This window comes from Bombus impatiens, unplaced genomic scaffold, assembly GCF_000188095.3.
Source record: "Bombus impatiens unplaced genomic scaffold, BIMP_2.2 scf_0159, whole genome shotgun sequence".
Taxonomy (NCBI): Eukaryota; Metazoa; Arthropoda; class Insecta; order Hymenoptera; family Apidae; genus Bombus; species Bombus impatiens.
In genome coordinates this window covers 152,434-169,956 of record NT_176578.1, presented here as the reverse complement: position 1 = coordinate 169,956, position 17,523 = coordinate 152,434, and the positions used below count along the sequence as shown (strand labels likewise).

General features: G+C 37.9%; 1 protein-coding gene across 1 annotated transcript; it reads left to right on the top strand.

Moving 5' to 3' along the window:
- The first annotated feature begins 1,576 nt into the window (after window positions 1–1,576).
- LOC100744844 (cytochrome P450 6B1-like) lies at window positions 1,577–12,840 on the top strand. The gene is made up of 5 exons (XM_003487563.4): window positions 1,577–2,317; window positions 6,198–6,720; window positions 11,715–11,936; window positions 12,135–12,386; window positions 12,521–12,840. The coding sequence occupies exons 1-5, from the start codon at window positions 1,979–1,981 to the stop codon at window positions 12,694–12,696; spliced, it is 1,512 nt and encodes a 503-aa protein (XP_003487611.1). The 5' UTR covers window positions 1,577–1,978; the 3' UTR covers window positions 12,697–12,840.
- The last annotated feature ends 4,683 nt before the right edge of the window (window positions 12,841–17,523 follow it).

The window sequence follows — 17,523 nt, the reverse complement described above, 5'->3', positions numbered from 1 at the left end:
CAGAAGGTGGGAAAATGGGTTCCACATGAACTGAATGAAAGACAGCAAGAAAGCTGAAAAACCACTTGCGAAATGCTGCTCGCCAGATACAAAAGAAAGTCATTTCTCCACCGAATTGTGACTGGCGATGAAAAGTGGATATATTTTGAGAATAATTTTAGAACATAAAAATACGATTGCTGAGACGCTCGGTATACTGCTCGATGTGTTACTTTTCAAGGCGATCACACGAATGAATAAAACTGATGGAAATCTTTCTCGCTGTACGATTGCATTTGTTTGTTATATGCTCGTTGGAAGCATCGAGAAGGTTCCAACCGCCGTTGCTAGGCAGTTTCTGTCTGGAATTTGATTATTAATACAACGTATGCCCCATTATATCGACACCTCCAAAGTACAATCCCATGTGGCCAGGCCCGTTCTTGAGGCCGTGTACGCCACAACCACATATCTAGGGAGAACCATACAACCGCTCCACACCTTCGTCAGGCAAAACGTTTATCCCGTGACCGTGGCTACGTTCGGCGACCAGTTGTCACCTCGAACACAATTTCGCTATCACAAATCTCGAACAATTACAATCAGATGGAATGACAACAATTGCTTGATTACAACTATGATAAAATCTAAGCTAAAGCATTAAAGGACTTTTCCCAAAGTTGCAAAGGGAAGGCTCCGGTTTTCCTCTCATCTCCGACATATATATATATATATATATAACATATATAACATATGCAAAAAATGACAATACAGATTATAAAATATTAAAATGTAACGGTATAGGTATTTGTAACAATTACATATTTAGCTATAAAATTACTCAGAGTCAGTGATCTTCGTTAGATGTTTTTTTTTTAATCCACTCGTATCTTCTTGCTTATATAATTTTAATCGACGATTATAATAAAAATACATAATTATAATATTAGCAATTATGTATACCTATACATATATAACAGAAATCAGTGGTATTGTGTTTAGTGTATTGTCACGTAAATTTAAGGGTAGGTTGATGAAATAAAGTAGCTGAGTCGTAACACAACTACTGTCTTTATTTTCTAGCACAAGTTTATCATACACTGATCGGAGAGATGTTCACTGTTCGATGGTTTTTTCTATTTCTCTCAGGTGTTCTCGTCTCATTACAGAGAAAAGCTCGGTGTGGGTGTGCCCTTTTTAATTAACAACGCGGATTCGCTGTTCGCACCTTCCGTTAGGAAAAGTGAGGGTAACGATCCACAATGCCAATTGGTTATAGGTCATGTTAATAAATGAAGATAGGAGAAGAAAGCCTCCTACCAACGTGGCTAGTAGGTAATATTGTTTATGGGAAAAACCAGCTTTTTCGTTAGTCAAGTATTGGGTTTTTCCCATTAGGAAACTACCTGCTTTCCCCGTAATTAGTAAGGACGTATAACAACTTAAGGGCTGTTTCAACTTAATAAACTTAACTCAATAAACTTAAAAAGTTTAAGTAATTGAGGATACGCGGTGAAACCTGCACACATCCGGCCTCTGATATAAATTGACGTTACAGACTCGACGTTTCAAGATTTGCGTAAAGAATGCAACTCGATTTCGATCACGTTATCAATTACATTGTCTGTTTTGTCGCGTTTTTGCATAGAATATAGCAAGTATTGTTACACGACAACATAGCGAGGTTCGTGAACCCAGAAAGATTCTGAAACGACGTTTTTACGACGCGGCGCAGCGCTATCGAAATTCAGAATACATCTTTAGACAGGCATATCGTACATTTCGATAAACTTCGACATTTGGGTGTATTTAAGACGCAAATTATATTAGCATATCTACATTCTTCGGGACTTCGTCGAATAGATCGGAACAGTGAAGCATCAAAGAAAGCATAGTAATTGGGAAAAAGTTAATTTTGTAGATTCCTTTCGGCAATCTACTTTGTGCTTGTGCAAAATTTCTTCCAACTCGATAAAAATTAGAATTTAACAAAATCATCATGTCTTGGCTAATGATAGAGACGATTGGATTTATTGTCACTGTATTCGTCCTGCTTTATTACTATTCTATGATAAAGTTAAACTACTGGCGAAAACGTGGTGTCAAAGGACCAAAGCCTCTTCCATTTTTGGGTAATTTCAAGAATGTGCTTCTGGGAAAGGATTCGACTACGGACTGTTTCCAAAAAGCCTACAATGAATTTAGAGATGAACCGATGGTTGGAGTCTACGGAGGTCACGAACCGCTGTTAGTATTAAGAGATTTGGATTTGATCAAGGATGTTCTTATTAAAGATTTTAACAAGTTTGCTCAAAGAACGCATGGCGCCGTACGACAGGTATATCTATTAACATTTTATATTTTACTGAAACAAATCATTAATTTTATTATTATTACGATAATTGATATATACATCTTATGAAGTAATTGAAATTTTACGCGCTATATTATAATTGGGTTTATTGGAAAATTGCTCATTCTAATAAAGCTGTTGTAGCTATTAAATAAATTTTGTTAGAAGTTCCAGAATGAACAAATAAAAATAGTCAAATATACAGTATATTTGATAGCTAGTGAAACAAATTTTGGAAAAACAAACCAAAGTAAGACAAAGGTTCGGAATATTAAAACCGTATTTGAAACTTTTATTGTTTCAATGTTTTGTTCAATTTTTCCGGTCTTATTTCTTGCAATCGCTCTAAGTCATATGAAAAATACAGACTAAGATATGAGCTGAATTACATAATAATAGCCTATGGACAGGCAAGGAAATCATAAATTCGATATGTGAAGTTATTTGCCAAAGTTGATTAGCTTTATTAGCTAAAATATTGAGGTATTTTATTCTTATATTTATTGGTATTTATTACGCTTCGCAATACTTGTATTGATAGAAATCACGTTCAATTGCTATAACACCTGCAGTTATTATTGTGTGAGCCACTTATTCACAGCTTGAATGAGTTGGCGTTCACGTTGTTTTAAATTAGAACGAAATGAAATAAAATTTCCCACACAAATTGAAATACATCATTATTTTTAAAAATAAGCTATTGGTAAATAAGATACAAAGTTCAATATTTTTTTTTACGTGTGATTATACTTTATCTGTTATGACCCGTTGATTGCAAATTCCCTACCTTATAGTCAGAAATGCGACTATAATGATTTTTTACATTCTGTTTTTAAGCGAATCTTTATTTGTTAGATATATTAGCTTGTTATAAATTGTAAATTCCACATATTTATTACTATGTTTTGCTACGAAATGATGAATAAGTGAAAACAAATGATGTGTTTGTTCATATTAACGGTACGAATAAACAACTTTTGTAATTTGCATACGTAATGTGCAAAGATACGTAAATTAAATAGTAGCTTCAAAGAGAAAAAATTTCCCACCACTGAATTTAGAATTCAGTATTCACAAATGAATACACATTCGCTATATTATTTTTGACAAATTATTGGTGTTATACATTATTTTTAACAATTATTCGTATTAGCATTTATATATATTGTAATATTGTTACTTTATAGTAAAAAAGTATTATCCAAGTACATGTACCCAGAAATCGGAAGCAGTTAGGTACTATAATTGAAACCACTATTTGACATTTAAAACAATTACTACACTTATATCAAAGTTGTATAATGAAATTACTTAAAATTTTAATGCAAATAATTATTTTTGTCAAAACATTCATTAATCTATCGTAATCTAAATTAAATAATCTAAATTCAAGCTATCAACAACTCAAGGTTTTTGGACCTTATTAGATACTAGTCTGTATCTTTGTAGATATTAAACTTTGTATATGTGCGTTTGTTGAAATTCTTGTAATAACGATGAACCGGACATATCTACTTATACGAAATTTATCAATTGCGACATTGTTATGATGTTGGTTGGTCTATTACATAACATCAACTAAATATCAATATCTTATGTAAGAGTATCTTCTTTAACCATAATAGGTACATTCTATCGTTTATTTACAAAAGTGCAAAATCTATAAAAGTACAAAATGCTTCTTATTGTTAGCAAAAATTAACGAAGACTTACCTTTAATTTTGATTTTGATTCAACCAGAATTATACCAGAATCATTTTAATTCTTGTCGTAATCGCGTTACTTGTGGTACCGAGTTCTGCTCGAGCAGCCGAGCTAAACGGACGTGTAAAACAGTGCTTCAATGGCAAAGGCAGAGAACACGAGAAAACAAGAAAAACCTAAATAAACTTACAAAGGAATTAAAGAATAAAATAAGGGAACATTATAATAACGAATTCTCAAAATTCATCGAATCACTATCCGCGCATGAGAATACCAACTACTCCCTATGGAAAGTCACTAACAAAGTTAAGAAAACAATAAAATCAATCCCAGCAATCAGAAAAATGGACAACACATGGGCCAGAAGCAACAAAGAGCAGGCAGAAGAATTTTCGAAGCACCTACAAAATATATTTTCACCGTACGAAATTAATAACAGCATCCCCAGATGGCAAACAAATGAAGAAGTGGAAAATGCCAGCAACACAACTGATAAATGCTGCACCATACTCAGCACAACAGCGCAAGAAGTTACAAACTTAATTAAGGCAACAAAGACAAGTAAAGCACCAGGATTTGACTTGATCAATGGAAATATCTTAAAAAACCTTCCCTCAAAGGCAATAAGACTAACAACGATAATATTCAACGCAATTCTAAGAATACAGTACTTACCTGCACTATGGAAAATAGCACAGATCGTAATGTTACCCAAACCAAACAAAAACCCACATCTAACTGCATCCTACAGGCCAATATCATTATTACCTGCGTTTTCCAAATTACTAGAAAAAATAATATATAAGCGCCTAAAACCAACAATAGAAAAACTAATACCGGACCATCAATTTGGATTCAGGAATAAACACTCCACAATGCACAGACTGGTCAACGAAATAATACTGACACTAGAAAACAAACAATACTGTACAGCCCTCTTTATGAACATAGAGAAAGCATTTGACAAAATAAACCACGAAAGCCTACTACAAACAATCAGGAAACAATTCCCGGAGCAAATATACCAATTAATAAAACCTTACTTAAGCAGCAGAACCTTCGTAATAAAAATCAAGGACACATACTCTGAAGTCAAAGACATCAAGGCAGGGGTTCCGCAAGGAAGAGTCTTAGGACCAATACTATACACACTATACACGGCTAACATACCAACAACTACCAATAGCAAAATATTTGCTGACATTCGCGGACGACACAGCCGTACTAGTCAGGCACACTAACCCAGAAACAGCAGTCAAATTACTACAAGAACATATCACAAAAATAGAAAAGTTGCTGCAAGATAAACAAATAAAAGCATACCCCGATAAATGCAACCATATTACATTCACACTGCGAAAACAGACACCAACAAACATCCTACTGAACGGCACGCACATACCGCAAACAAGGCAAGTCATTTGATCTAGGACTCTACCTAGAAATACAACTCACATGGAAACAGCATACTAAATCAATAATAGACAAAATACAGACAACAAGGGGACAAATGCATAGGTTAACAAGTCGAAAATCCAAATTAAGCATAGAAAATAAATTAAAAATATACAGAACGATCATAAAACCAATCTGGACGTACGGAATACCACTATGGGGAACAGCAGCAATGAGCCATAGAAACAAGATAGAGACAATACAAGCTAAAATTCTTAGAAGAATAATAAACGCCCCATGGTACGTTAGAAACGAGGATATACGGACCTGGGAATACCAACGGTCAAAGAGGAAATTAGAAGACACGCAGGAAAATATAAAGAAAGAATAGGAACACACCCAAATCAGCTAGCTATGGAAACGATCAACACCTCAAACATGGATAGAGGACTGAAAAGGAAATACCCAGCAGACCTCACAAAGGATACAACCCAACAAACACGAAGATGGTATCCCGCTGGGGGTAGCTACCCACATGATAATCAAACAGCTAAAAAATTCTACCAAATGTCCAAACTGGACAAATTGTGAATGTAAATAATTAAATAAAAAAAAACCTGTGGTACCCGCATTGTAGCCGCTGAGTAGTCGCATAATAATATATTTATTTACATTAACTATAACCTATATAATTGTATTAAAATTGTTTCCGGCTTATCTTTCATACTACATATAACAAACAGGTAAAATTCTTATAATTTTACAGGTCGAACCATTATCTGAGCAAATCTTCAGGCTGGAAGCAGAAAGATGGAGACCACTAAGAATCAAACTTTCACCCTTCTTCTCGACAGGAAAGCTAAAGGAAATGTTCCACTTGATGACAGACTGTGCGAACACTTATGATAAATACCTAGAGAAATTAGCAGAAAAGGGCGAGCCGATTGAATTTCGTGATACTGCCGCGAAATTCACCATTGACGTGATCGCTGCTTGCGCGTTTAGTATTCAAACGAATGCTATAACGGATGAGAACTGTCAGTTTCGTAAAATGGGAAAGAGAGCTCTTGCAGCAAACACTGGACAATTTCTCACGGATAGATTGAGGGAATATCCATTCCTATTCAGAATTTTTGGTCGCTTATTCACTGATCATGATGTTATTAATTTCTTCGAAACAGCCACCAGAGAAGCTATGGATTACAGAATTCAGAATAATGTTCACACAAAAGATGTTATCGATATTTTGGCAGATTTGAGACAACACCCTGAGAAAATTAACCTTAAAGGTAAGAAAAAAGATTAAAATTGTTTTTGTATAAAAAATTGTATTTTTGTCTTCATCTTCGATAAAAGTTTAAATGCTTTTAAACAAGTTTGCAAATATGTACATAATTATTTATGCAGAATCCATACAAATTTGGTAAAGTATAGAGTAAATGAGACACTGATTTTTTATTATGTGCTAGTATGACTTGAAGTACCTGAAGATTATATAATAAAAACTAAGTTTTAAATTTTGATAATCTTTCATATATTATTGTTTAGAATTAGTATATTATAATATTAATTATAAGAAGAAAAACTGAAAGAGAGGAAGAGAGAAAGAGAGAGAGAGAGAGAGAGAGAGAAAGAAGATGCGAAATATATTTGTCGGATTCACATTATGATTAGGGTTAGGGGCGTGAAACGAATCTTCATTTGGTTACACGTTGTTATTATGAAATAGAGGAGACATTGACTAGTACCAATATGATTATTACAGAATTTGACATGTAACTGTGGTAATTAGATACTCGAGAAGCTAATGACAATGATCCTAGGTTCAATAACGAAACCGCGGTTAACGGGATAACAGAATGTACTTTCTTCCGAAGTCTAAGTTGGACTCGATTTACTTGTCTACGATTCAAGTATTACTAAACTAGCTCTTTGTTAAAACGTAAATATTCACCGAGCGTAAAGACGCTAAGTAACTCGCTAATACGACCTCACGAGAGAATGACTTTCCGTCACGATGATGCTGCAGAGGAAAACTATGATGGGGTGTGTCTAAGAACACGAGATCATCGGATTCGTCGAGAAAAGCCTTCGTCCGGAAAGTGAGGGAAATTGACGTTGTTGTTAATTGGTCAATTTCGATGGTTTGGTGGTTAGAGAAGGATGCTGGCCGCCCTTGAGGGAAAGTTGCTAGCGGGAAGCGTCGATCGAGAGAAAAGCAGACTTCCCCTATCTTCCCGAAGTTGGGACAAAGACTGTTTGTCTGTTTGAAGGACTTTAGTTAACTAAATCCTAAGATTGATAGCGGCTCCTCAAGCTAGCCGAACATGTACTGTGAAGATGGATCGACATCTGGTAATCATCTTGCCCGAAGAATAGGGTCTGTGTGTGGCGAGCCACGGGACAGAAACCGTTGGAATGTTTACTGTCACGTGCCGCTACAACTATTTCTTTTTAAGAAGAGCTATACTATTACTCGATACCTTTGTTAGACAAAATATTCATCCAGTTTTTTTTTTATTATTTAATTTATACTTTACAATTTGTGCAGCTGGTCATTTGGTAAATTTTTCTAACTTAATTGGTAAGTAACATGTGAATGGCTACCCCCAATGAGATACCATCTTCGAATTTGATTATTTTATTTCTTTAGTGAGGTGAGTGCTTGTTTGTTAGGTTATGTCCTTTGTGAGATCTGTTGGGTGTTTCCTTTTTAATCTTCTCTTTATGCTTGATGTGCCGACCGTTTCCGCTGCCAGCCGGTTCGGGTGAGTTGCTATTTTTTCTCTGCACCTTCTTGCACATCTGCTAATCTCTTCCTTGACCGTTGGTATTCCCAGGTCTTTCCGAATGTCCTCGTTTCTAACGTACCATGGCGCGTTTACTATTGTTCTAAGAATTTTAGCTTGCATTGCCTCTATATTGGTTGGTGGGTATCTTGAGGTAGCGGTGAATTGTTTCGTTGGTAACATACCAAGGTGTGTCGGTCGCGATGGATGGTTTCGTTGGTAACATACCAGGGTGCGTCTATTAAGGCTCTTAGCGTTTTCGATTGGAATCGTTGTAGTATTTCGATGTTGAAGTTACTTGCTGTTCCCCATAGTTGGATTCCGTAGGTCCAGACAGGTTTTATTACGGTCTTGTAGAGGCTAATTTTGCTCTGTGTGCTTAGGTTGGAGCGTCGGCCCGTGAGCCAATAGAATTTCTTGAGTTTGTCCTTGACTTGCTTCGTTTTATCTGAGATATGTTTTTTCCAAGTTAGCCTCCTGTCCAGGGTTATGCCCAGGTATCTGACTGAGTCCTTGCTAGGAATTATTGTGTTGCTAATGAACGATATTTCTGACGAAGATAATTTTCAAATATTTTTTCTTTTTATTATTTAATTTTGCGGAGCGTGAAGGTTACATGTGAGGATTTTTTTTTCGTTAATTTTGAAGCCCCATTTATGAAACCACTTTTCCATGGAGTCGAGACTTCGCTGGAGAGTGGATGAGGCAATTAACGGGTCTGCGTGGGTAGCTAATAGCGCTGTGTCGTCAGCAAATGTAGCTATTGTTATCTCTGTTGATATTAGTAAATCGGCAGTGTAGATGGAGTACAGTAGGGGTCCGCGGATACTACCTTGGGGTATTCTATTGGGAATGTTGCGGAAGTGGCGTCTAAGCATTTAACCATGAATTGTCTATTGGTTAGTTAGGATTTTAGGATGGAGTAGTAGGGGTGAGGTAGGATCTTTTTAAGCTTGTATAGTAGCCCTTCATGCCATACTTTGTCGAATGCCTGTTGGATGCCTAGAAAAACCGCTGAGCAATATTTTTTCTTTTCGAGTGTTTGGCTGATCGTATGAGTTATGCGGTGGATTTGCTCTACTGTTGAATGTTGTTTTCGGAAGCCGAATTGGTGATCTTGGAGTGTTTTCAAGTTCTCTAGGAGTGGAAGGAGTCGATTCGTGAGCATCTTTCTTGTTTGAGTTGGTACGTGTGAAAGTTGGCGTTCAATGCCTTAAGCAGTTTGGTGATTTTTCTGTATGCGTTAGGGGTTGTCGGCAGAATTTTTACTTTGTTGTTGTTTATCTTCAGGTTGTAGTCGTCCTTGGAGATATCTCTCTCTAAGGACTTGATCATTGTTTGTATGTCGGTGACATCATCCACAAATATTGGTGGGGGAGAGGTGGGGGAGGGGGGATTCTCTGTGTTTGTTGGTTTGGCGGCGGGTCTGCGATTTCGATGGCTTCGTTAGTGGATTGCAATACGGCGAACTTGTTGTGGGTGTTTATTTGTATCGTTGATTGTTCGTTCCGGGTGTCGATCGTGTCTGGTTTTGATGTTTCTATTTTCCGTTTCTTTGTAATATTAGCGTCGTTGGTGCGGAGAGTTCTGCTACACTTCTGCCACGGGGGAGGTAGCGCAGGGTAGTTGCGAGTTTGCTCCCGAGAGCCTGGGGAGGCGCGATTGCTGGGCTATCATTGAGCTAGTCAATTCAAAATGAATAACTAGTCGTGAAGCTATGAGGCTAGTATTCGGGTTGGGGTTAGGTGCGTGGGATTTTCTTCTCCCTAAAGGGTAGGAAACACTTGGCTGTGTTCACTTTCGACGGTTGGGTGACACGTGTTGTTTTCGGACTACACTGGGCACTGGAGACACGTCTGCACGCTTCGGCGTGCTGCGGACCGCGACAGCGAACTGCGACATCAAGCATAAAAAGAAGATTAAAAAGGAAACACCCAACAGATCTCACAAAGGACATAACCTAACAAACACGATGATGGTACCCCGCTGGGGATAGCCACCCACATGTTATATTAGTATACCGCTATAATATTTTACCAAATGTCCTATTGGACAAATTGTAAAATCCAAATAAATAAAAAAAAAAAAAATTTTGAAGCTCCATTTATGAAACCACTTTTCCATTGAGTCGAGACCTCGCTGGAGAGTGGATGAAGCAATTATCGGGTCTGCGTGAGAAGCTAATAGCGCTGTGTCGTCAGCAAATGTGGCTATTGTTATCTCTGTTGATACTGGTAATTCGGCAGTGTAGATGGAGAACAGCAGGGGTCCGAGGACACTGCCATGCCAGATTCTATTGGGAATGTTGTGGAAGTGGCGTCTAAGTATTTAACCATGAATTGTCTATTGGTTAGGTAGGACTTTAGGGTAGAGTAGTATGTGTGTGGTAGGATTTTTTTAAGTTTGTATAGTAGCCCTTCGTGCCATACTTTGTCGAGTGCCTGTTGGCCTAAGAAACATGAAGCTCACCATGAACAATGTCGCGAGAGCCGAGGCGCCGTCAGGTCCATCAATGTGTCGTCGGTCTTTTCAATTGTATAGTTTTGTAGAAAAGGCCTACGTGACCCTGACAACGAGCGTCTGCGGAACACGTGCATGGTGGGCCTAAGAAAAGACAAAGGGATGCTAGAACAGCCAGAGTGTGAGTTGAGAAGTCAGAGAGTGTAAGTGGAGGAGCCGGAGAGTATGAATCTGGAAGTTGAGAGTCGAGTATGATAATAAGACGTACGACGATATTGTAATCGGGTTTTATATTGAGTATCGTTTATGAAACTAAACTTAACTCTAAATAAAACATCATCACTTGTCCTTACTCTAAGACCCATATAAGTTACCACATAAATAAACTCGCTACAATCGAAGTTACTCAGAACAATAGTCAACGCCCCATGGTATGTTAGAAACGAGGATATACGCAAGGACCTGAAAATACCAACGATTAAAAAGGAAATCGGCAAGTACGCAAGAAAATACAAGGAAAGAACGACAACACATCCAAACCAGCTGCCTGCTAAAACGTGCAAAACGCATATCAAAAGAAGGCTAAGGACAAAACATCTCACCGATCTTGTTAAAGAAATATAATAGACAAACTGTAAAATGGTATCCCGCTGGGGATAGCCATCCACGTGTTATATAGTAATGAAGTGTTAATAAAATTTACTAAATTTGCTGGACAAATTGTATGCACAAAAAAAAACTTGGGAAAGGCGTACGTGACTATCGTTGGTCATGGACGGCTGCGGAACATGTGCATGTGATGGGAGTGCGAAAATTGTGATAAATGGATGACTCGGTAGGGAAAGTTAGTTAGTTGCGAGTTGTCGATTGTAGTGAGTTGTGAATTGCAAATTGATTAGTTGTACCAATTTAGTTGTTTTAGTTGTATTACATTACTACATTAAGAAATAACTCTAAATAGTCGTATTTTCCTGTTTCATTATTGTAAATAAATTCATCAAATAAATACAGTCACTATAATATATTATTTACAGAAGCGGATAGTTTGTTCCTGGCATCTCAGGCTCAGCTTTTCTTCCTTGCTGGCTTCGGAAATTCCTCATTGACGATCAGCAACGCTTTGTACGAACTTGCATGGAACCAAACAGTTCAAGACAAACTCCGAGAGGAAATCCAAAGTGTCTTAAAGAAATATAATGGGGAGATCACTTATGACGGAATATGTGAAATGAAATATCTAAATGCGTGCCTTCTAGGTATATGTAATTCTTACAGTTTTCATTAAAACGTTATTTCATGACGGGGTCTATTACTAATTCATTTGAAATTATTTTTAATGCATTGATGCGTAATTTTTAATTCTTAATTTGCAGTTACTACCTAAAATTGAAAAATTATTATCTTCTACAGCCAAGTGTATTCAATATACCTAACTACTGTATATTTATTAATAGAAACTTTAAGAAAGTATCCAGTAATCCAATGGCTGTCAAGAACAGCGATGGAAACCTACACATTCTCAGGAACAAAAGTCACTGTACCAAAGGGTCAACAAATCTTCCTACCTGTTTATGCAATTCAAAAAGACCCAGAAATCTATCCAAATCCGGAAGTGTTCGATCCTGATAGATTTTCCGATGAAAATATTAAGACCAGACATGCAATGGCTCACTTACCATTTGGAGATGGTCCAAGACACTGCAGTGGTAAGAAGCGTTCTTATAAAAAAACTAATAAAATGTTCCTAAATTATGAATTTTGAAATCAATAATTTTCAAATGATCTTAATAATAATAATATCAAATATCTTAATAACAATGTCAAATAATATTTCTTTCAGGCATACGATTGGCAATGAAACAATTGCATGTAGGAATGGTCACCATCGTGTCTAAATTCAAGGTCGAAGTATGTGAGAAGACTCGCAAAGTATACAAACCTGAGAAGAGGCAATTGTTCCTTCTCCAACCCGCTGATGGAATATACCTGAAAATGTCAAAGGTTGCGGCAGCATAAAAACGTTTATGATTATTTAATTTCTAACATATTTTAATAACTAATAAATAGCAGTAATTATTATTATATCCTATATTTCTTTCTTTCCTTCTTTGCTCTGTATATTTATAAGTCTTTTGTTATATATTGACGAAGTTGACTGAATAGTAGCGTATCTTGTTGCGAAATCTTACGTTTAAGTTTATGTATGATATACTTAAACACGATTGCGCATAAGAACATATACATAACAATAAATATTGATATATAATATTAAAAATTAATAATAAGTTAATACATAAAGTTGATATACAATATATTATATATGTATACGGGTACAGTTATACTATTATATATATGTTATGTATATCGGAGATGAAAGGACATCGGGTCCTTTTCTTTGGAATCCTTGGGAAAACCCCAATACTTTAGTCTAGATTCTTATCATAAGCCGTACTTAAGTAATTGTTTACGATTTAATCCGATTCTGTTTGTGGCGGATGAAAAGAGAGTTTTGCGTTTCGTCCCGGGACTACCGGTGGACTCGTCAGTCCACCTTAAACACACCCCATCATAGTTTTCCTCTGCAGCATCATCGTGACGAAAAGTCACTCTCTCGTCAGGCCTCATTAGCGAATTACATAGTGTCTTCACGGTTAGTGAATACTCTACGTTCTAACAAAGAGTTAGTTGAGTGATACTTGTACCGTAGACAAGCAAGTTGTCTACAACTTATGCTTTGGAAGAAAACACATTTTGTTATCCCGTTGACCGTGGATTCGTTATCGAATCTAGGAAAATTGTTATTAGTATCTCGAGTGTTCGATCACCGCGGTTACTTGTCGAATTCTGTATTAACCATACTTGTACCAATAAATATTGTCTCCCTTGTATAACAACAATGTCTAATTTGAGCGAAGATTCGTTACACGCTCCTAACCCTAATCATAATGTGAACTCAACATACATATATGTAGTATCGTGGACGAAAAGCCTAAGAGATATCGGGCGAACCATGAACAATGTCGCGAGAGCCGAGGCGCCGTCGGGTCCATCAACGCATCAATGCTGCAACGCGGAGTTGAGAAGCAGCGTGCGAGTCGGGAAGCAGCGTGCGGGTCGAGAAGCAGCGTGCGAGCGGAGAAGCAGCGTGCGAGTCGGGAAGCAGAGCTTGCGAGTGGCGTTACCGAGAGAGTGTTGATTGCGTTTTGTGAGAGTCGAGTCGTATTCTAATCATTTAGTTGTGCTGCTTTCTGTACGTTTGGCGTGAATAGTTCAGGTTGAACAACAATCGTCTTTTCTGTCCAATTAACATCTGTATCATCCATTCCTCTGTAAACATATATTATATCACGATATTACATATATATCATATATGTCGGGGTAGCATCGGGAATAGGGTTGTGGGCGTTTGATAAATCTTCATTGGAATTAGCCATCGTTATGGTATAACAAAGGTACGGTTTATTAACACAAGTATGGATACTACCGACTTGACAATCAACCATGGCGATTAGGCATTCGCGACACTAGTGACAATGGCTTTAGTTTCGATAACGAATCCGCGGTCAACGGGATGATAGATGTACGTGCTTACAAAATCTATGTCGGACTCTTTGTTAATATTCACTGATCATAAGGCGTTACTCTTTTCGCCGATGAGATCGCAAGAGAGAATGACTTTCCGTCCCGATGATGCCACACAGGAAAACTACATGAGGTGTGTCTAAGGACACGAGATCCTCGGATTCATCGAGGAAAGCCTTCGTTCGGAAGGTGAGGGATATTGACGTTACTGCTAATTGGTCAATCTCCATATCGGTGGTTAAAAAAGGTGCTAGCCGCCCTCGAGGGAAAGCTGCACATGTACTGCAGAAACGCATCGACATCTGGCAATCATCTTACTCGAAGAATAGGGTCTGCAAGTGGCGAGCTACGGGACGGAGACCGTTGGAATGTTTACTGTCGAGTGTTACCACTATTTCCTTTTTAAGGAAAGCTATCGAATTACTCCATACCTCTGCCAGACAAAGCATTCATCCCGTGACCGCGGCCTCGTCCGGCAACTGGCGATCGCCTAGAGCCCAAGCTCACTATCGCAAGACTCGAACAATTACAATCGAATTGAATAACTACAATTGTTTAGTTACAGCTATGGTAGACTCTGGATTTCCAAAATTCCAAAGCTGCGGTGTTTTTCATCTCCGACATATACACATATCATATATATGTATGTTGGGTTCACATTATGTTTGGGGTTAGGGGCGTGAAACGAATTTTAATTTGGATTACACATTGTTGTTGTGCAATAGAGAAGACACTGACTAGTGCAAATACGATTATTGCAGAATTTGACAAGTAACCGTGGTAATTAGATACTCGAGGAGCTAATGACAATGATCCTAGATTCGATAACGAATCCGCGGTCAACGGGACAGCGAATTGACTTTCCGTCAAATTCTGAGTTGGACTTTATATTAAAACGTGGAATAATCAGTGCTCGTAGAACGTTACTTAAATCGTCGATGAGATCGTACGAGAGAGTGTCTCTCCGGCACGGTGACGCTGCAGAGGAAAAACTATAATGGGGTGTGTCTAAGGGCACGAGATCATCGGATTCGTCGAGGATAGCCTTCGTTCGGAAAAGCGAGGGAAATTGACGTTGCTGTTAATTGGTGAATTTCCATGTTGGTGGTTAGAAAAAGATGCTGGCCCTCCTTGAGGGAAAGTTGCTAACGGGAAGCGTCGTTCGTTAAAAAAATAGATCTCCCCTATCTTCTCGTAGTTGGGCAAAGACTGTTTGTTTGTTTGGAGGACTTTAGATAACTAAATCTTAATATTTATAACGGCCCTCAGGCTAGCTAAACATGTACTGTGGAGATGCATCGGCATCTGGTAACCATCATACCCGATAGGGTCTGCGTGTAGCGAGCCACGGGACAGAAACCGTTGAAATGTTTACTGTCGCGTGCCGCTACAACTATTTCTTTTAAGGAGAGCTATAGAATTACTCCATACCATTGTTAGGTAAAAACGTTCGCCCCCTAACCGTGGCTACGTTCGGCGACTGGTTGTCGCCTCGAGCCCAAGCCCATTATCACAAATCTCGAACAAATACAATCGGATTGAATGACGGCAATTGTTTAATTACGCCTATGGTAGAATCTAGATTACGGTGTTAAGGGGTTTTCCCGAAGTTATAGAAGGAAGGCTCCGATGTCCTTTCATCTCCGACATATATATGACGGGTTATCATTACAGTTAGGTGCGTATAATAGATCTGCCCGTGAATTGGCCATCGTTGTTATGTACTATAGATGATATCTTACTGATACAAATGTAATTACTACAGAGTTTAACAAGTAATACCGGCGACGAGATAATTGAGATGTTGGTGACAATGAATTTAGATTCGATAAGTTTTTGTATTTGTTCATTAATCATTGCAAAGCGATGCTAATCTAAGATCTATGTTAACACAACACATTCTAGATTCTAGATCATACAAATTTTCTTTTGAAATCTATGGGTGATTTGATCTAGACTAATAATTCATCATGGGACATCATAGGATATCGCAGGAATATCATGGGACATGATAGGGACATTATGGGACGTATGTGTTTTAGTTATTATAAAATAGATATACCTAGACTATAACCTACAGCTTATTACATAACCTTCGTAACCATCTATGTAATCGTTCTGTGAGAGAAAGATATTGCGTCATGAATGGTACTGTCAAATTGGTAAAGACCCATGTAATTATTGTGTGACAAATAGATATTATGTTCATACCTAAAGTAAGAGATCAATGTGTGTAACATTCGACGTCAAAAACGGAGTAGAAGGGGAGTTTCGTTATCAGCATAGTCTAGACAGTTGCGGGGGTGTGTGAAACCCAAGGCTACAATGAAGTATTCCGGATAGTTGCATTTCTCTGACACTTTGTATGAATAAAGTACATTGGATATAAATCCAATGTAAAAAACAAATGTGTGCAGCATTTGACGTCAAAAAAGGTGTGCAGAACGCGCGTTCCGTTGTCAGGATATCTCAGACAGGTGCAGAGATGTGCGAACTAGAGTGCTACAATGAACCATTTTAAATAATTGCAATCCGCGGCAATCTGTTTATGCCTTAATGTCAGAAGCTTACGTACCATTCGGTGTCAAAAATGGAGTATTGCGCGCATTTCGTTATCAGAATACGCCAGACAGGTGCAGAGTTCAAATGAACGGGGCTGTCTTTATGTCTAAGGTAAGAAACTAATGTGTGTAGCATTTGCCATCAAACAAAGTGTGTAGAACGCACGTTTCGTTGTCAGGATATCCCAGACAGGTATGGAGATAAGTCAAGGACTATGATGAACTGTTCTAAATTATTGTTTTCATATGTAAGGTAAGAGATTTAACGTGCGCGTCTTACGGCATCAAAAACGGAGTATGTTTTGTTTGAAACGTTCAACTTGGATAGCTGGAACCATCCTGACGAGGATGTACAATGGTTGTCTGGTAATGAGTGCAGTTTCACGGATCACGCAAAGGAAAGTCCTTTTATTAACAATTTTTGACACTCTACTTGTTACGTCCCGTGATCCAACCATATATTCTAATCCATTGTTCGGTCAAGATGATCACTAGCTGTTTAAACATATTTGCTCGGGCACGCAATAATCCCAAGGAACCATTAATTGCCGTCATAAGATACAATGCATACTTCAAGTCGAGATGCTCCCTTGAGTTATTACTCATTATGGCCAAACATGAGATAAGCGGGTTTTCTCATGTACGATATTCGAAGGCCGCTTCCACCCGCGAGCGACTGTTGGTGCGGGGGGGGGGGGCA